This window comes from Mauremys mutica, chromosome 11 (genome assembly GCF_020497125.1).
Source record: "Mauremys mutica isolate MM-2020 ecotype Southern chromosome 11, ASM2049712v1, whole genome shotgun sequence".
NCBI lineage: Eukaryota > Metazoa > Chordata > Testudines > Geoemydidae > Mauremys > Mauremys mutica.
In genome coordinates, this window is record NC_059082.1 from 83,176,807 (window position 1) to 83,196,679 (window position 19,873).

Genomic DNA, 19,873 nt, shown 5'->3' on the forward strand with positions numbered 1-19,873 from the left:
TCAGCCCCAGCTCCCTCACCTGGTGCCAAAGCCATTTACCGTGTCTGGGCCAGGCCAACGCTTCGAGCCGTGGGCACGCCCCTGGTGAACACAGCGCAGCCAGGGGCCAGGCGCTCTGCCCAAGCCCCCCAGCTACAGGACCAGCTCTGGGCGTTCTGCTTAGGGCAGTGCCAGTTCCATCCTAATTTGCCAATTTGCAAAAGGTGTCAGCATTGCGGGTGCTCGAGCTGAGCCAGGCAGCAGCCGGGCTGGGGATTTCACACCCTGGCAGGCCCAGCAGCTGCGAAGCTAGCAGGGAGGGTTTGGTTTAATTGTCCCGCAGCACGGTGACCGTGTCAGTCCCCACGTGGCTGCCCCAGTTTGCCGTGCTACTTGGTCACCCCTATGCTCCTGGGAGGGTTAGGAACACCTGCTCCTCCACGCCACAGTCACTTCTGCCAGGGTTGTAGTAAACACCCAGGCCCTGTCTGGCCGCACCCCCATTAGCCACAGCAGCCAGGCCTAGCGAAACAAGAGGGGCACCCACCTTGAGTTTTCAGACATTTATTGAGAGCCGATGGCAGTAAATGCAGTCAGTCGAGCATACCACTGCCACATGCCTGACAAAAAATTACAGTATGAGTCAGTCCATCGCAGGGGACCAGAAGGACATATACACACACTGTACAACCTGGTGCTTTAGGAATGGTTTGTACCATGGAATTTGTTTGGTTGGAGTTAATTCCCAACAATAAAAATAACATTTGTCTCTTTTACAATTAAGGTTGATAAGGGTTTGTTTTTTTCCTTTAAATATTTGTTGCCAGACTTTTTATAGGAGCAAACGTCTTCAAAGCACCACGAGCCATTTAATATTCAGAATAGTCATAATAATATAGGTGGAACCGAAGCACAGAAGAGCAGGGAAAAGCACCAAGATGCATAGCTTTGACAGAATGGGAATACAATACAGATTCCATAACTTAATCATAAAAAATATATATATATGTATATATCCATCATGTAGAACTTTATGGATTTTTTTTTAAGATACATTTTTTTTCTTTACAACAGATAGTTCTAGGCTTTTTTTTAAAGAAATTTCAAAGTTGTGCCAAACACATCTGGATCAGCAAACACAATGGGAGAGAGAGAGCAGTTTGTACTTCTCAGAAAAAAATTACATCAACACTTTGTTTTGAAACCACAAGCAAAATGCATTCATCAGAATTCAAGCGATAAACCAGACTCCAAATCCTGTTTATACATGAATATACAGCTGTGTATTCTCGAGAATACACACACACACACACACACACACACACATATATAAAAAAGAAAAACCAATCCTGAAGACACCTAAGAAAAATAAAACAACCTCCAGATCAGAGTTAACAAAAACCTTCATGAAACAAGGCACATCCTTTGAGTTTCTTAAACTGTGTACAAATAAAGGAAGAACACTGAATTCCAACAGAAAAACAAACCGAAAGCTGTTTGCACAGACCTTCTAACGAGATAAAAGGTATCTTATGCTTGTGCTACTCTTAATATGATCTTGCCACAAAGACATAGTTTATTGTAATCTAATAGATTTTCTCAAGCTAAAATCCAGTTCTCTTGATTGTTTAAAAACTTTTATTATATAATTGATACTATTTTTAATATTTTAAATATATATTTGTTAAAGTTTATTCTTTTTTTTAATTTCTGGGGGAAAATATCTGTCTTAAATCTTTTTTTCCCAATAAATTAATACTTCTGTATATAGCTTATTATTTCTTCATCCCTTATCACCCTCCACAGAAAGAGTTTTTGTTCCCCAACTAGGAAGTGTTCACAACACTTCACTGCAGCAGGCATTGTCCTAAATCCAGGCCTCGCTCAGCCATGTGCACCACTGCTCTGCTTGCTTCGGCTCAGGCCCTCTTTCCTCTGCAATGAGCTCAGCGCATGTAAGAAACCTACGGGGGGACAGAGCGCGCTAACAACCTTCTTGGACCAGGAGGCTCCAGCCAGAAGCGAAGGAGCTGAGCCCGTGGGCTTGGCTGAATGCCTCTAGCCCAATTTTGGGTCCCCAAGGTCATTGGTTTGACAAAGGAGCAGACGTACTGGGATGTGACGGGGGAAAATCACTGGCTCTTGCAAGAAGCAGGGAAGCTGATCCCAGCCCCCTCACTCACACATGGTGCCACTGACATCCATCGGCCCAGGCCTGCGAGTAACAGCTACCTACCTGGGCACAGGCTGCAGGATGGGAGGTCTCGGAACTGGAGCCCTTGGAGACGGGAAATGCTGGTCTGTCAAGCATTTGGAGGAAAAGCCCTGACAACACATCAGCTGCGCGGCCTCGGCCCTGCTGGCCGACCCCAGGCATTGATGCTTGAGCCCAACTCACAGTTCCACGGCTGTTAGTTCTGGTCCGGGTGTCACCCCTGCTTGTTCAGACACAGCAAGGGGCAGGGAGGAGGGAGCCAGGGTCTAGACATGGGGCAGGACATTGAGACTTTAGAAACCGATGCCCCCCTGCCCCAGTCCCTTGGGCCAGCATCGCAGCGCAGGGGTCACCTGCCCCTTGGAGACTGGACATTTCTAGGGGGAATCCAGCAGAACCGGAGTTAGCGTAACTAATGGCAACACACACATGGGCAGGGACATTAAATCTCCTGCCTCAGGGCTGTAGCCAAATGCTGCCGGGTAGGGCTTGTCTCCATGGCCCTGCGGTGCAAGCCAGAGGGGTGGGAATGGCTGAGCACGAGCTAAAAGGTACACGGTGCATCGTAACAGAACGGCCACGCTGGCTCAGACCAACGGTCCATCCAGCCCAGTGTCCTGGCTTCTGGCAGCGGCTGGCACCACATGGTTCAGAAGGAATGAAGAGAACAGGGCAATTTTTGACTGATCCATCCCCTGCTGTCCAGCCATCGAAGGACCAATCCTCCATGAACTGATCTAATTCTTTTTGGAAGCCAGTTATACTTTGGCTTCACCACACCGCCTGGCAATGAGTTCCCCAGGTTAACGGTGTGCTGTGTGAAGAAGTCCTTCCTTCTGTTTGTCTTAAACCTGCTCCCTCTTCCTTTCAGCTCTACAATTCCCGGCGGTGCCCTGCAGACAAGCCCTAAGAGACCAGGAGGAGGCCTAATGAGAGTGGAGGGGAGTTATCCTACATCTGCCACTGCGGCATTCTTACACCCGCCCGCCTCTGCTGCATCTGGAACTGGTCCCTCGCGGAGAAGGGACACTGGACTAGCAGGAGCCCATGGGCCTGGACTGGAAACTGGCAGCACATTTCTAGGGAGAGCGGCTCCCGCCCAGGGCTGGGCTCCCCACGGATGGCGGGGTGTTCAGAACACCGCCCGGAGCAGCGGGATTAACCAGCAGGGTGCGGCACCTGCTCTGTCAGTCAGTGGCGCAGGGAGGAACTGTCTGCCACAGCTGTCGTTCCAGCAGGGCTTAGCCGTGAGGCTAACCTGCCCAGGCCGCGTGCTACGGGGTTATACACGTGTTAGCTACTGCGGCTCTCCAAGGTCACGCTCTGACACAAGCTGGTCTCCCAGACGGCAGGCAGGGCTGGGGCGCAGGGTGGGGGACGAGTGAGCCCCACGTAACAGAGCAGTACCAGGAAATGCTGCTGGCCCCCCATGCAGGGCTGACTGGGACAAGGAAAGGGATTTGTTCCCTGAGCTCCCTCTGCTCCAGAGGCATTAGCGCGGCCCCAGCCCTGCCCTCTGGGCTGGTGGGGGGAAGGAGCAACAGCACTGGAGCAGTGAGGCCTGACCGGCTACTTGGGAATCCAGCACTAGGGACTCCTGTATTGTGCTTGTATGAGGGGTGCTGCAGCCCCATCCCTGGCTCTGAATACCCACAGCCTGGCGCCCACGGCCCTCAGGGCGCTGACAAGCCCCTAGGCCCCTGCCCTCAAGCAGCATCTGCAGGAGGAGTCTCTGCCCCGCCCCCAGCACAACGTTCCGGCCCTGCCACCGCTCACCCCCTCCACAGCCCAGCTCACGCCATCCCCGAAGGGTGAGCCCCAGATCCCCACTCGCACCGAGTCCCCCGCAGCCCCACTGCTCCGGGGACACCGCACGCACGCAAGCATCCCTTTCAATGGAGACCTCCCTCTGGGGCCCCCAGTCTGCTGCCACGAGCGTCCACCGAGCACAACCAGGCCCCTGCGGCCAGCAAGCCTGTGCAGAGGAGCGGGGTGAGGACAGGCATTAAAGGCTGAACAGTCCGTGTCAAGGACAAAGTCTTTGGAAGCCAAGCGGCTGAGCGTGGAGAACGGGGCAGGTGGTGGGGCTGTGCTCAGATTTCCAACAGCCCTTTCTGTGCAGTGAAAGCCACCCGGGAACCACCTCCTCGGGCAGCCGCCAGGAGCCGCCCCCAGCAGGGAGTGGTACGTGGGGGGGGGTCTTTTCTATATTTTTCTTTTCTTGTCATAACACTGTCTCGAGCATGCAAACCTACAAAGCGTTCTCACGGTGCCGGCGCAGAGCGCTGCTTCCCCGGCAAGACGGCCCCCAAAATAACCAGAACACAGAAAAAATAATCGTTTTTAAAAAATGAAAGAGCTAATTGGTCAAACCGGACTTGTCACCAGAACAACGTCTCACGGTCACAGCTTCTCAGCACCAGGAAAGAACAAACAAACACCTTCCGAATAAAACAAAGCATGCAGCTAACCGAACGCCAGCGGGCAAGCCCCCACCCTGGCACCCACTCCTAGCGTCTCCCAACATCAGCAGACGGGGACATGGGAATGCAGACGGCGGCATACGGGCCAATGGCAGTGCTCGGTCGAGACACGATAGCAACACGGCGTCACCAGAACAAGAGTCTAACCCAAACCGAACGGGGAGGAAAGCAGACGGATCAATACTGATTCGGGCCACGTTTGGCTACACACAGAGTTGTCACATCTGGGAGTCCGGCGAGAGAGAGGACGACTGGTTCAAACTAAAAAAGGCGGAAGTTCAGCTAGACGGCACAACCGGAACAGAACCGTTCTCGCTGGGGTTCGGGTTTGGCCTGGAGAGGCGAGTCAGGGGACGAGCCCCACCCCACTGCGTTCTCGGCCTGGCAGTTGGGTTTCGATGGCATTACGGGCGCCTTTATCCCACAGTCGCTTGCTACTTAGGTAGGGAAAAAAACATAACAGGGCTTTTTGTTTTTTTGCTTCTGCAAACCCACTCCCGCCAAAAGCCTGCCCCGAGCGCCGCAGGCCGCGGTCTGTGTGAGCACAATCCTGAGGTAATCTTTTCTTCTTTGTGCAAACCCCGAAGGATGGGCTAGTCGCCGAGGGGGGACAGGGAGGGGGGCTGGGAGTCAGGGGAGCGTTGTGCCCTTGTACCCACGGTAAATCCTGAGGTTAGCTGGGGTTCTCCTCGGGCCTCATTCCAGCATGGCGTCCAGCTGGTCGGCCAGGTCGTCGAACATGCTGCCGATGTCGTCCAGGATGCTGACTGTGCTCTTCGCTTCTGTGGCAGAGCTGCGGGTGCAGAGAGCGTCCGTTAGCATGGGCAGAGGGGCGTGGGGCTGGGCTGCGCCCCACACGACCGCTCCCCGGCCCGGGGCTGAAGTGGGTCTCGCCCAGAGGGCAGAGGCAGCGGGCACGTGGAGGCGGGAGGGGTGTCACACTGAGCAGTGGGGTAACTTTCCACCCAAGCTGCAGGGAGGGGACACAGGCTCTCAGAGCCCAGCAAGCCCTTCCACCCCCCCAGCCCCTGGCAAGGTAATGTCCCGCCTGTCCCCCCCCCGTACAGTTCTGCTCCTCAAACACCCCTCCCCAAACACTCCTCGTCCTGCCCGGGGTGCCCCTCAAGCCTGTGGCCCACCCGAACTCTCCTCCGTAAGGGCCCCCTCAAGCCTGGATCTCCCCAAGAAGCCCCCAATACTGCCCCGTGCCCCCCACACCTGTGTCCCTCTCCCAGCTCGCCTTGCGTCCCCCTCAGAACTGAGCCTCCTTCCTGGGGGAAACAAGGAGCGGGAGCCGCAAGGGAGCGGGGCTCTTGTCTCCCCTCCTAGCTGTGGGGTAACTGGGGGTCTCAGCCAGCTCCATGAGGAGCATTGTCCTTCAAAAGCTGAAAGGGGGGTAACCTGGGGTGGGGGGCAGGAGTCTGTATGGATTAGCGCATACGTCCCTAAAGAACCCGGACCTGACCCCAGGAGTCCTGCAGGCTTGTCGGCATGGGAGCTTTTCCAGTGATCCCAGTACAACTCTACGGGTACAGCTAAACCCCGACAGTTATCCCGGGCTAACCCTAACCCTGGGGCTTGTCCACACTAGAAACACTACAGCTGCGCCGCTGCCGGCGACGGGCGTGTCCGCCTCCCCGAGAGGCCGGAGCTAGGTCGACCTAGTGCAGTCTTCACAGGGACTTGGATTTTTCCACCCCCCACCCCCAGTGACGCTGCTTGGCCGATCCTAAGAGTAGGTTTTCTCAGCTTAGTTTAAATCATTTCCCGAGCATAAGCTAAACTGGAAGTAGGGCCTCTTGGACCAGAATAAGAGTGTCCACACAGGGAGTTATAACTGCAGGGCTCTGAATTCACACCCCACCTTATTCTGCTATCACTTCCCTAGGTGCACATGCCCTGCGTCTCACCATTCATTCCTTCACGGCCTAGCAATCAGCTGTGAAACCCACTGGCCGAGTGCGCATCCCCATCCCCTCTGGGAGCAGGGCCACATAGAAGATAACAGCCTTCTACTGCTACCGGTTATTTGTTAGCTTACATGGCTGAGCCCTGCTGATGACCCACATGGAGGGTCAAGACGGTTTAAAAAACCTAGGGAATTACCTAAAACCCCTCCTTTACAAGCACGTGAAGGGCTGCAAAGCTAAGCACCAGCAGTACCTGAATTAAGGTTGTCTGCAGTAAGCGCTGTCACACTGGGCTCTGTAGAAGGGAGCCCCTGCCCTGAGGAACTTAGAAAGACTGACCCAGCAGAGACCAGACTCCCAGAAGACCCGCAGGAATGGGGACAGCTGAGCCTTGTCTACACTAGGTGAGAAGGGACTTTTTCCAATGGAGCTAGCCTGGCTCAGCAAACAGCTCCCGCCTGACACCGACAGGGAGTACCGTATCCCTGAAGTATGAGGAGCAACAGCGGGATCCTTACTCTGCTGCCTGCCCGTCCTCCTGCTTGATCTTCTCCTCCACGGCCTGCAGGGCAGCTGCCAGCGAGGCGCTGGTCTCCTCCAGCTTCTGGTGGGCCATCTCGGGGCTGGCGCTCTCCGTCGAGGGCCCGGCGATGGAGGAGCGCGGCGGCTTGACGGGCACCTGCTGGGGCTGCCCGCCGGGCGACAAGGGCTTGGCGGGGCTCGAGCAGAGCGAAGGCGGTGTGCTTGAAGGCTTGATCGTGGTGGTGAGCTGCTTGGCAGGGGATGGGCTGGGCGTGGAGCCCGCGCTCACTGACTGAATGGCAGCGTGGAGCTTGGGGGGCTTGGGTGCCGTCGGGGGCGGTGGGGGCTTGGGCGACACCGGGGGTGGGGTGCCATGGACTCGCTTCACCTCTGCAGGAGAGAAAAGTGAGGAGAGGGGCTGTGAGGGTCATAGCCATTGCTGTTAACATGGGGAGGCTGGGATCTGGGGGGGGGGGGTCACCCCTGCCCCCTGGATGAGAGGGGCTGGGATTGGGGGGGGTCACCCCTGCCCGGGGTGAGAGGGGCTGGGATTGGGGGGGAGTCGCCCCTGCACTGGGTGAGAGGGGCTGGGATTGGGGGGGGGTCGCCCCTGCTCTGGGTGAGAGGGGCTGGGATTGGGGGAGGGTCGCCCCTGCCCTGGGTGAGAGGGGCTGGGATTGGGGGGGAGTCGCCCCTGCTCTGGGTGAGAGGGGCTGGGATTGGGGGGGGGGGTCGCCCCTGCCCTGGGTGAGAGGGGCTGGGATTGGGGGGGAGTCGCCCCTGCCCTGGGTGAGAGGGGCTGGGATTGGGGGGGAGTCGCCCCTGCTCTGGGTGAGAGGGGCTGGGATTGGGGGGGAGTCGCCCCTGCTCTGGGTGAGAGGGGCTGGGATTGGGGGGGGGGTCGCCCCTGCTCTGGGTGAGAGGGGCTGGGATTGGGGGAGGGTCGCCCCTGCTCTGGGTGAGAGGGGCTGGGATTGGGGGGGAGTCGCCCCTGCTCTGGGTGAGAGGGGCTGGGATTGGGGGGGGTCACCCCTGCCCTGGGGGGGGGGCACACTAATGGGAGCCAGCATCAGGCCTTTGGGAGGCTTCCCCACAGTCAGCAGCAGAGCCGGGAATAGAACCCAGGCGTCCTGGCCCTCCCTCAAGGCCAGCCCTCCCCACAATGAACCGCAGTTAATATACAACCCAGCCACCTCATGGGCTAATGAATTTTTGCAATACAATCCAGCTAAAGAAGCAGGCAGCCAGCGGCACAGCCCCCTGACTCAGCTGGGGGGACGGCAGGGCTGCCACAGGCCACGGGGCCCCACACCTCCAGGAGACGGGCGCTGGGGAGCCAGCGGAGAACGGGACACCCCCGAACAGCGCTAGGCCAGCCGCCGAGCTCAGCAGAACGTGCCCCATGGGGAGCTCTTCCCCACGGGCCTGGATGAGCACAGGGACGGGGAGCCGCCCCACCCTGCGGATCACGCAGCCAGGCAGGGGTATGGCCCAGAGGGGCTCCCGCTGTGCCCAGAGCCCTGGAGAACGAGGCACTTGGCCAGGCAGAGACCTGGGGCCCTACAGCTGTAATGATGCTTCCAGGCCCATTACAGGCAGCGCTGTGCCTGTAACACCCACGGGATCCCTGATGGGTTGTAAAACCTGGCAAGTGGCCTCTCAAAAGGCTCCCAGAGAGCACTCCTCCCACGCCAGGGGGAAGGGAATGTCAAACCACCCCTAGCTGGGGGGCTCATTCCACAGAGCTCCTAAACCCCAAGTGGCAAAGCCTGTTCCCAGGCGCTGAGCATTAAAAACCACCTGCCAATGGAGGCTCACCCGCACGCATGCACCCAGCCTCAAACACTTCTCCGGCTCCAGCTCACACCCGGGCCCTGGGCAAGGATTATTTCACTGGGCTGTCGCCCAGTGGGCCCCTGAGTTCTGCCTGCAGATCAGCCCTGCGTTAGGAAGAGCCAGCATCCACGACCCGCGGACATGGAGACCGGGGCTGCAGAAATAGTCCTGTTAGCGCTCCTCCCTGGACGCCTGTAATCCAGCATCTGGAGACCAGTTAGTGCCACCAGCTCGCAGGACCAGGCCACAGCAGTGCTGGGCAACCAGTGGCCACCACGTCCCGCAGCCCCCATTGGCCGGGAACGGCGAACCACGGCCACTGGGCGCTGCGGGCGTCCGTGCGAATGTAACAAGCGGTCTGGTGGCCGCCAGTGGCTTACCTGGACGGGCCCCCCTGCCATAGAAGCTTTCACTCCTAGCTCCAGAGCTCCTACAGTCGGGCCCCAGACGTGCCACGTTAGGACTCTGTCGTGGACTCCAGCGAACGTGCCACTCCCCTCCCAGGAGTGTTAGGAATTATGGGGCCTGGCTGATTGCTGGGACAAGCCGCCTAACGCTGCACAGAATCCCAGCGGCTGTTCCCAGAGGGGTCGTTTCACTTCCCACTCATCCAAGGGGGTGATGCGCAGCAGCTGCTGGCCAGGACCCGGGACCCGGCCCAGCTGCGCAGGATGGGGTGTGGGGGAGGCGGCGCGTCCAAGGGAGGCTGGCTGGAGGCAGGATGCACGTGAGACTGGAAGCTCTCTGGGGCAGGGACTGTCTTGTGTTCTGCCTGTACAGCACCTGGTGCCACGGGGCCCTGGGCCACAAGTGGACTCCTCGGTGCTACCACAATCCAAGCCATAAACGACAACGGGCAAGGCTGGAATGGAGCTGATCTCTCACTGTTCTGCCCCAGTGGAAGGGGTCCCACTCCGCCCGCGGAGCTCCTGTCACATCCCTCTGGGGCAGTGCTCTCCGAGCACAGGCTCACGCTACAGAGGGAGGCCCAGAGAGGCTCCGCTGGGCAGCAGGAGGGCAGGCAGGGGCAGAGGAGATGTCCTGGCCCAGCTGCCAGCCGCCGTGAGGAACGGCTTCCCTCTGCGCGAGCCATGAGGCTCGCCCCTCGTCAAGCCGTGTGGAGGGAGCCCGGCCTGGTGCTGGGAGAACTGCCAGAGATGGAGATGGGCTGCAGAGCTACCTGCCGCAGGCAAAGGGGATTAAACCCAAAACGCCCTCAGCAGACACTTGGCTGGCACGGAGCCCCCCATCCCCGCACTCCGCTGCTGCCGTACGGACCACGAGGCAGGGCCCTGCACCAGCACCGGCCGGCGTCGGCCCTAGCACTCTCCCAGGCAAGAGCGAACCGACTCTGACCCCGCTGAGCTTGTGGGCTCTCAGGAGCAGAGCTGGACTCCTGCCAGCTCCCTCGGCAGGACACCACCTACCTGGGCTGCCGGGGCTGGGGATCGGTGCCTTTTTGGAAGTGGGTGTGGGCGGCCCGGGGACCTTCTGTGCTTGTGGGGTTAACACGGGCTTGGGAGAGACCGGCGGCTTGAAGGGCTTTTTGGGCTCCCCGCCCACAGCCTGCGGCACATGTTCCAGCCTGTCCTGCCTGTGGCCTGCAGCAGGGCCCAGCGGGGGCGTCTCCGCGCCGCTCATCTCAGACGCCGGCCTCCGCTTGATGGTGCCGGTGCCGTTCTGGTAGACGGAGAGGGGGGCCGGCTCCAGCCCCTGCTCCTTGTCTTTGGACTTGGGCCGTCGCTTGACCGTGTCCGACTCGGTCAGGATGAACTTGACGCTGTCCTGCTGGCTCTGTTTGGCCCGGATCCTCCTCTTGAGTGTGGCGCTGGCCTCCACCTTGGCCAGGTCCCCGTGCCGGTGAGCAGGCGACAGCCCCTCCCCTGCCTCGCCCTTGGCCAGCCCCATCTGCCGGGGCCGCTGCTTGATGGTCAGGGTCCCGTCCTCGGCAAAGGGGATGTTCTCAGCCGAGCTGTTCTGGGGGGAGCCCCCGGGCTCCGCCCGCAGCCGCTCCACCGGGCCACCGTCCTTGCCCGTGTCCGACCGGATGCTGTCAGAGCGCTCCCGGCGGGCGGCCGCGATGAGGCCGGTCACGGGGCCGCTGATGGTTCTGCGCCGGTTCACCACCTCCCCGTCCAGGCCGATGGCGTCTTTGTGCTTCGCAGTGGCCAGGACGGCGGCCACGCGGGAATGCTCCGGGCTGGCCAGGTGCATGGCGCCAGCAGGGTGCAGGTAGTAGCCGTCGGGTCCCTTCCCTCCTCCTCCTGGGTGAGGCTTCTGCAGGGCCAGCCCCCGGGCGCCCCCGCCAATAGAGGACATCTCCAGCATGGCGGCGATGCTCTTCACGCTGCCCGCGCTGCCTGTGTCCACGCTGCCCCCCACGTCGCTCGCGCGCCGCTGCTCCCGGTAACTCTCCTGCGCCTCCTCCTCCTCCTCCCCGCCGGGCGCGGCCCCTTCCCCCTCCTTGCTGAAGTCGTCGGCCATGTTGGTGCTGGAGATGGCGGAGCTGGAGCGCTTGGGGGGCGGCGGGGGCGGCCCCTTCTTCTTGGGCCTGACAGCAAAAGACTGGCTGCGGTTGACGTTCTTGTCTCCACCAGACTGTGCCCGCACCGAATGGCTCCTGCCCACCCGCCGCTGCACTGTGGCGTAGGGCCCGGCGTCCGGCACCAGCAGCTCGTCCCGCTCCTGCTCGCTGTCGGACATGGCGTAGCGGTTCAGGCTGTGCGCGCGCTTCTTCGGCCTGCCCAGCTCCTCCTCCGCCTCCCCACTCTGCGGCGGCAGGCAGAGCACGGGCACCGAGACCGGCAGGACTGGGACTCCTTGTGCCACGGGGCCCGGGGGGTGCCGGGCGAGGCTTTCGCCCTCCACGGGCTGTGGCATGACGTAGGCAAAGCCCCTGTGGGTGGGGGACTGGGGCAGGGACCGGGGCGACATGGGGCGGTCAGCCTGCTGGAGGAGCTGCGGCGTGGGCTTGACCTTGGCCGTGGCATGGGCCACGATGAGCGTCTGGGGCGAGGACGGCCGCGGCTTGGTGGGCGTCTGCGGTGGGGTGAAGCGCCCTCCGGCCGGGGGGAATGACTGCCTGGGCTTGCCTGGCACCGGGGGCACGCTGGCTCTCTTGACGGGGTGCCCGTGCCGCACGGGCCTGACCTCCTTGGGCACGCTGGGGGGCCCCTCCTTCACCTCCTCCGTCAGGAACTCCTGGCTCTTGGACATGGCTGCGCTCGGCCCCTTGGGCCCGTCCCCCAGCAGCTCCTGGGAGCTGCTTATGTGCTTGGCCCGGCCGCTCAGGCTGTTCTCATGCACGTGCCTGGAGGAGGGGCCCCGGTAGCCTGCTCCGTCCCGGATGTGTGCCACATGGTTCGCCTGCTTCTCCTGGCCCTCGGAGGCCTCGCCCGTGCCCGTGAGGGCCACCTGCAGCTCGTTGCTCAGCTCGCTGTCCTGGAAGGTGGTCATCTTGGGAGACTGGCACTCGGCGTTCTCCTGCTGGGGGGACTCGATGGCCAGCACGTCCAGAGACTGGGGCGCCTTCTTCTTCAGGGTCCCCGACTCGTACTTGACGTACTCGGCCTTCTGGATTTCTGCCAGCTTCTTCACCGCCAGCATCAGCTTCTTCTGGTGGCCTGGAAGGGGGGAAGGGACACATGGCACAAGGGGGCATTAACCAAGGAGGAGCAACTCGTCCCACCAGCAAACCCACAGGCCCTGGTGCCGGCCTGTGAATAGTGATGCTTGTTCCCCCGGCACGGCTGTCTCACCCCAACCCAGCCATGCCCACACCCTGAGTGAGCGCTCGTCTCCCACGGAGCATCGGGGGGGCTTGGCAGCTTAACCGGGGCTGTGTGTTTTAGGGTGTTTTCACTAAAAGGAGGCTGCCAGGTTAGAGACACATTGCGGGGGGCCTGACTGGTGTCAGCCGAGTTCTCTGGAGTTCCACTGGTGACAGGAAAGCAGATTTGACCCAGGTGGCCAGATTTGAGCCAATACTTCCAGCCCTTTAACCGTTTTGTTTGTTTCCCGGCTGCGTGGGGCCTATTCCTGCTGGGAATCACTGCGCAGCACCCAGCGGCTAGGCAGGGGGAGATCTGGGGCGAAGCAACAACCCCCCTAACTGAAGCAACTGGTGGTTCTGGTGAGCAGGAAGGCAGGAGAATCTCTCCTAGCAGAGGGGAGGCTGATGGGTTTTCTAGCTCCCATCTGAGCTTACAGTGCTGCTATTAGCTGGCTTCTCAGTCTCCGGGAGCTACACACATCTGCTATCTCCAGGCATTGCTCCTTTACGTGCTCCAAGCGCCGTTATGAATCCTGATCCCTCCTCCGCTCAACCCCCGGCGTCTCTCCTCACCTGAAAACCCACCTCGGCTGCCTTGCTCAGTTTGTTTGTTCCTGGCCTCGGCCGTCCCATCGCCACGTGGGTGCAGAGCGTAGCGATCCGCCCAGAGCCGGCCAGGACCAGAGACCGCGCTCACTACAGACGGCATCGCTACCTTACTTCCTAAACCTGACGTTACTTGCATGAATATGTCAAAAACCCAGAGACTGACTCAGGGACTTAACCCGCCACCAATTTCCACTAACAACCAGCTGCACGTGCTCTCTGCACTGGTGGCTTTAATGTCACCTTTAACGTTAGAGAATCCACCACTTCCCTGCTTAATCGCCCTCACTCTGCCTTATTTCTAACGGGAACTTGCCTGGCTTCCAGCCACTGGTTCTTGCTCTGCCTTTCTCTGCTAAACTGAAGGCCCTTTAGCAGCCGGAATATTGTCCCTGTGAAGACACTGAGCTGATGCTATAACCAAATCACCTCGTGACCGTCCTGCTGTAAGCTAGAGATTGAGCTCCTGGAGTCTCTCGCTGTCCGGCATTCTCTCCGCCCCACCAATCCGTTTGGTGGCTTTTTTCAGCCCCCTCTCCCATTGGTCAACATCCTTTTTAAATTGGGGACGCCCGACCTGGGCTCAGCATGCCGAGATGGGTCTCCCCAATGCCGCCCACGGGGGTAAAATCACCTCCCTGCTCCCGGGTTTCTCTAGTCAAGCGTCACACCAGCCCGTTTGGCCACGGCATCGCACTGGGAGCTCACGTGGCGTCTTGTGCGTTATCTAGGAGCCAGCAGTGTACGATCTGGGGCTTGTCTACATAGGGAAACCGACCAGCATTGCGATAGCGGTGTAAACACATGGCTACGCAGCTCTGGGCCAAGTTCCCCGGGTGACTTCAATGGAATTGTGCCCAAGCTGCGCTGGGATGTCGGCCAAGTGGTAACCAAGATACAAGGGCATCTGTCTGTTTTCCTCCCTCTACAGCAAGGGGCCCCATTCTCCAGGTCCCCTGGAGGCACAGCAAATATGCTGCAATAGCATCCACCATCCCCGATCTTCACTGGACATTCGTGTTCTGACCGTGCACCTCTCACTGACACGGGCACCTGGGGCAGGGCAGGAATCAGTCACCGCATGCAGAAATGTCAGGCTGCAAAAGTAACCACGACGGGAGGGGTGATTCCTGCATGTCACCGCAGCTGCAGGCGGCTCCTGATTCATGGCACCGGGAGCAGTGAAATCCAGGCACCGGCTCACGGCACACAAGACCCCCAGGAGGTCGGAAGGATGCCAGAGCTAGGGAACGTCCTTACGTGGCCAAGCGGGAAGTGCTGCGAGCCCTGCAGCTGCTCTAAGAGACAGCCTGGCCCTGCTTTGGACGCTGCAGGCTTTGGATGTGAAGTGAGGTACGGCACACCAGGGGTTAACAGAGCACAGCACAGGGTGGCAGAGGCGAGGCCGACGTGCACCCCAGGGTGCCACAGCACCCTCTGAGCCTAGCTTCTGGCATGAGAATCCCCTCCCCACCTGGGGGAGCCCTTCCGTTCCGGGGCAGTGCTGACGTCATGGCAGCCCTGCCCTGTCACAGGCGCCATCAGGCCGAACCGGCCCATCTGGTCCCAAATGCCCAAAGGCTCTGACCAAGACAGAGGCCTAGGACTGGGGGAGCCGGCGGGGGAGCCCAGGTTTGGGACCGGAAGGGGCTATGGATCAGAAGTGTGCGGCGTGCCGTGGGCTGCGTGCCGTGGGCAGGTCTGGAACCGGAGGGCCCCAGGACTGAGGTGGGGGCATGCTGAGTACGGGCACAGTCAATGGGAGCCGTGGGTGCGCCATTAATGTCCCTTTACAGCCAGCGGCAGAGCGGCGCCTTGCGCAGCCTCACAGCGCCGGCACCACGCGGCGGCTGGCGGTGCCCACGGGCGTTACCACGGCGCCGCTTTCTCCTCCTGGCCAGGAGGATGCCACGAAGACCCGCCACCCCGTGCAGCGGGCGCTGCCCCGTGCCAATGCCCGGCCCCGCGTTACCCAGCTTCGTGACCCCGATCTCCTGCAGATCCTCCCACGTGATGTCCGTGATGAAGTCGATGTTCTCGTAGCCGTTCTCCACCAGGAGTTTGTAGTACTGGGCCAGGCCGATCATGGAGAGCCAGAGAGCCAGGTTGGCCTACGGGGGCAGGAGGCAAAGGGAGAACGGTGCTTTGGCCCTGACCCAGCACCATTTAAAGGGACAGCGTGGGGGTAAAACCTATGCCATGGCCTGGCATTAACGCCGCCCGTCCCCTGAGGTGACTGCAGCCGAGAGCTTTATAATCTAGCCAATGGCGTTCCTGCCCCTGGCGCCCGAGTCTCCTGCGCATCCCTGTGCACCGGCACCACGTGCCAGCGTTCAGGTCTGTGCACCGCGCCCCAGGTGCCAGGCAGTGGCGAATCGGGCCCCTGGCCTCTCAGGATACCCTGAGCCAAAGCAGCGAACTGGGCCCAACACGCTCAGCCTTGCTGCAGGTCCCTGCCCAGGTGCCGTTCTCCAGCACGTTCTTCAGTCTAGTTCAGGGGCTCCCACCCCTTCCCGTGGGAAAGGACTGCACCACGAGGGGCTTTCCTCAGCCTCTGCCGAAACTCTCCCTCTCCTCCCAGTCCCAGCCGCGTGCTCCATCCCCCTCCCTTGGAGATGGCTTAGCCCCTGGGCTCCCCCTCCCTTGGCATCCTGACCAACCCAGCACCCCGCAGCCATTTCCCCTGCATTTCTCAGGGTCCCCTCCAGGACAGGGCACCCAGAGCTGTGCTCAGAGCTCGGAGGAGATCCAGGCACAGCTCCTCTTTTGGGTGGACAGCATCCACTGCTCTCTGGGAGAGGACTGGAGCCTCCGAATGCGCCGGGAGAGGGCCCTTCCCACGCTGCACCGGGACGCAGTCCCAAACGAAACAGGCTGCAACACGGGGGCCAGTCCCCACAGGGCAAGGAGATGGGGTCCAGGCCTCACCTATCTCCAGCAGCTAAAGAGCCACAGGCCAGCCCCGGGTGGGAGAGGCGAGGCCTAGGTACAGCCTGGGGTGGTTTGCCCGGCGACAGGGAAACCTGCCAAGGGGGAACGCTGACAGGCAGGGAGCGCTCCAGGGGAGCCGGGGGAGCCTTACCGGCTTGTACTCCGGAAGCCACTCGGGGATGTTCAGGCTGTTGATCTCCGAGGTGATCTTCTTCCTGTGCCCGGGTTTCGTCACGCCGATGGCTGTGAGGTCCTAGGGCAGAGACAGACACCGTCACCTTCACCGCACAAGCAGGGCCCCACTGCGCGGCGCTGGCAGCCCCCACAGAAGATCGCAGGCCGCCAGCCGCCGCAGGCCGCCAGCCCCGTTCCAAGGGGTGTGGGAGCAGGCTCGGAAGGGTGAGGTTTTGAATCGGCAAATCGCTGTACAAACTACTTCCAGTGACCCCCCCGGAGAGCAGCAGACAGGAGAAGTGAGAACAATGCGGCTTGAGAACTCGTTAAGAGCGCGAGGCTAATGACTTTGTGCACGTGGACATGCGACGTGTTGGCGTTTTAACAATTACAAAGTTTTAACTTTTTGGGTCTCAACAGCTATTGCCATTCAATAATTACGGTCTGAGCCCCGCCTCCATTGCCTGACCTCCACAACCCCCCCCCCCCGATAATTCCCCCCAACTGCGAAAACTTAACATCGATACAAATGAAAAAATGCTTCTCAATAAACACTGATCTTCTCCGTGGAGATGAGAAACCAACCCAAACGGCATTCTGCTAGTGTGTGTGAGAGTGTGTGTGTGTATGTGTGTGTGTGTGTGTGTGTGTGTACGCCACACCCAGAGCAGAGGAGCCCCACCCACAAGAGGTCACTGGATGCTACCGCACTGCTAGGAGTGAACGGATTGGGCCCCGTGGCATCCCCCAACATCACACACAGGTGGACTCTGGCTCCCTTGGAGCCAGGACACACAGCGTCAGCCTCTCCAAAGCTGCTCCAGGTCCGGAGACCAGGGGAGGAGGGCTAGTTCCCTCGCCCCCGTGTTCTCAGAGCAGGCTGCGGGGTCCCTGCCCAGTCCCCCCCGGGATCATGCCCCAGGTTCTGGCGAGAACGGGGAAACGTCCCCAGAGCTGCGGCTGGAGCAGCCCTGCCATGTGCCATCCCACATCTCCAGGCCGCTAGGGGAGCGCGGCGGAGCTGGGAGCCTCAGGATGGGGCTTGGGCCCAGCCGCTCAGAGCTCTCCCCGGGGCCAGTCCCAGCCCCCCGCCCCCCATGGAGAGTGCCCTTGGCCCCTCCCAGCACTCCCCACACGCCAGCTCCCCGCCTGGCCACAGGCCTGTGCCGAGGGGGGGAGAGACACGGGCCTGTCCCAGCAGCTCGGGGGGCTAAGCGCCGAAGTGAGGATCTTAACTCGTCTGCAAAGATGGTAGCTCAGCATGGATTTGCCCATGAGCGCCACACCCACCCCAGGCCCGGCACGGCTCCCAGCCTCCCGTACCACTCCGCTGGGTCTGGAACGATCCCCATTCCCCTTCCCCGTCTAGAACGCCGGGAGCCAGCAAAGCGCCACTCCTCGCCGTTCGATCCAGCCCTACGTCCCACCCCACATCGCTGAGCCTCGGCAGCTCAGGGCAGGGGCCTCCCAGCCTGTCCTGCAGCCCCCCCTCCGCCCTGCACCTCAGGGGGCTATGCTCTCTCTGGGGCCGATCCGTGCCACTGCAAGGAGCGCTCAGGATCGGGCCCCTCACCCTTCAGCTCCCCCCCGGCCTCACCTCTGGCGTCATGCGGCTGATGGTGGGGATGTCGTACCCGGCGTTGATGAAGTTGGCCGCGTACAGCTGCAGCTGGAACTTGCAGAGCCACTGGTAGACGGCCTCGGAGCTCTGGGGGCGAGGCAGAACGGGGGTCGCTGGCACTGCCACACCATACGGCAGCACGCGCAGTCAGTGCCCAGGCAACCCTCCCCACCCGCCCATGGACTGCCCCCCTAGACCCAGCAGTCAGGCAAAGCCCAGAGGCTCCTGGCTGTCACCCCCGCCCCGTGGGTAGGAGAGGCGAGAGCCCAACCAACTGCAGGATTTAGCAGGGAAAGACCCTCCAGGCTGAGTCTGTGACAGGTGCCTAACCCCAGCTTTTCCCGTGGGCTGCAGCCCTTTGTATGGAAGAGGAACAGGAGCCTGGGGAACTCCCTGGGACTTGGAGGAGCCTGTAGGAGATTTGCCAGATGGTCCCCTTCTGCCCTGGGGCCTCACAGCAAGAGGCAGGCGAGTCATTCACCCCGTCACCAGCCCCGAGAATCACCCCACCAGGGAGACAGACCGAGCAGCATTTCCTCCCGTCACTCAGCCCAGCCCGGCGAGGCCCTTTGGAACCGCACAATTCCCCAGCGCGCCCGAGGTCCCCGCCCGCCCACGCGCTCTCTGCACCCCAGCGCGCCCGAGGTCCCCGCCCGCCCACGCGCTCTCTGCACCCCGCCGCGCCCGAGGTCCCCGCCCGCCCACGCGCTCTCTGCACCCCGCCGCGCCCGAGGTCCCCGCCCGCCCACGCGCTCTCTGCACCCCGCCGCGCCCGAGGTCCCCGCCCGCCCACGCGCTCTCTGCACCCCGCCGCGCCCGAGGTCCCCGCCCGCCCACGCGCTCTCTGCACCCCGCCGCGCCCGAGGTCCCCGCCCGCCCACGCGCTCTCTGCACCCCGCCGCGCCCGAGGTCCCCGCCCGCCCACGCGCTCTCTGCACCCCGCCGCGCCCGAGGTCCCCGCCCGCCCACGCGCTCTCTGCACCCCGCCGCGCCCGAGGTCCCCGCCCGCCCACGCGCTCTCTGCACCCCGCCGCGCCCGAGGTCCCCGCCCGCCCACGCGCTCTCTGCACCCCGCCGCGCCCGAGGGCCCGGCCCGCCCTCGCGCTCTCTGCACCCCGCCGCGCCCGAGGTCCCCGCCCGCCCACGCGCTCTCTGCACCCCGCCGCGCCCGAGGTCCCTGCCCGCCCACGCGCTCTCTGCACCCCGCCGCGCCCGAGGTCCCCGCCCGCCCACGCGCTCTCTGCACCCCGCCGCGCCCGAGGTCCCTGCCCGCCCACGCGCTCTCTGCACCCCGCCGCGCCCGAGGTCCCTGCCCGCCCACGCGCTCTCTGCACCCCAGCGCGCCCGAGGTCCCTGCCCGCCCACGCGCTCTCTGCACCCCGCCGCGCCCGAGGTCCCTGCCCGCCCACGCGCTCTCTGCACCCCGCCGCGCCTGAGGTCCCTGCCCGCCCACGCGCTCTCGCACCCCGCCGCGCCAGGCTCCTCGCAGCCTGCTCCCGTGCAGCTGGCAGCGTCCCGCCGCACCGGGAAGCTGTGAAGCGCAGGTGGCAGCACAATGAGGGAAGCTGTCTGAGGTGCTCAGCCAACGTGCGACTCTCGCCCTGGGGGCCGGAACGGTGGTTCCGGGGAGGGGACCCGCCGTGCCGCTGCCGAGATGTGACGGCTGAGCCGAGGGCTGCAGACAACGGAGTCCAACGCGCTGCAAGCTCGGGGTCCGGAGCACACAGACGCAGTCAGCACATGGCATCCCCCTGCCCTGCGCAGAGCCAGCCCCGACCCCCACCTACACTCCCACACTGACAGCCGCTCGCAGGGCCCACTGCC

At 61.9% G+C, this 19,873-nt stretch overlaps 1 protein-coding gene across 5 annotated transcripts in view; it reads right to left on the bottom strand.

Moving 5' to 3' along the window:
• Positions 1–532: 532 nt before the first annotated feature.
• CASKIN1 (CASK interacting protein 1) overlaps positions 533–19,873 on the bottom strand; it is a 154,588-nt gene continuing 135,247 nt past the window's right edge. For all 5 annotated transcript variants that reach the window (XM_044979425.1, XM_044979424.1, XM_044979423.1 and 2 more), the window contains 6 exons: positions 18,026–18,136; positions 16,406–16,507; positions 15,296–15,434; positions 10,373–12,568; positions 7,106–7,499; positions 533–5,470 (listed from right to left, as the gene is read on the bottom strand). In XM_044979425.1, the coding sequence (XP_044835360.1) occupies positions 5,374–5,470; positions 7,106–7,499; positions 10,373–12,568; positions 15,296–15,434; positions 16,406–16,507; positions 18,026–18,136 (3,039 nt within the window). In that variant the 3' untranslated portion in view covers positions 533–5,373. The remainder of the gene's footprint in view (positions 5,471–7,105; positions 7,500–10,372; positions 12,569–15,295; positions 15,435–16,405; positions 16,508–18,025; positions 18,137–19,873) is intronic.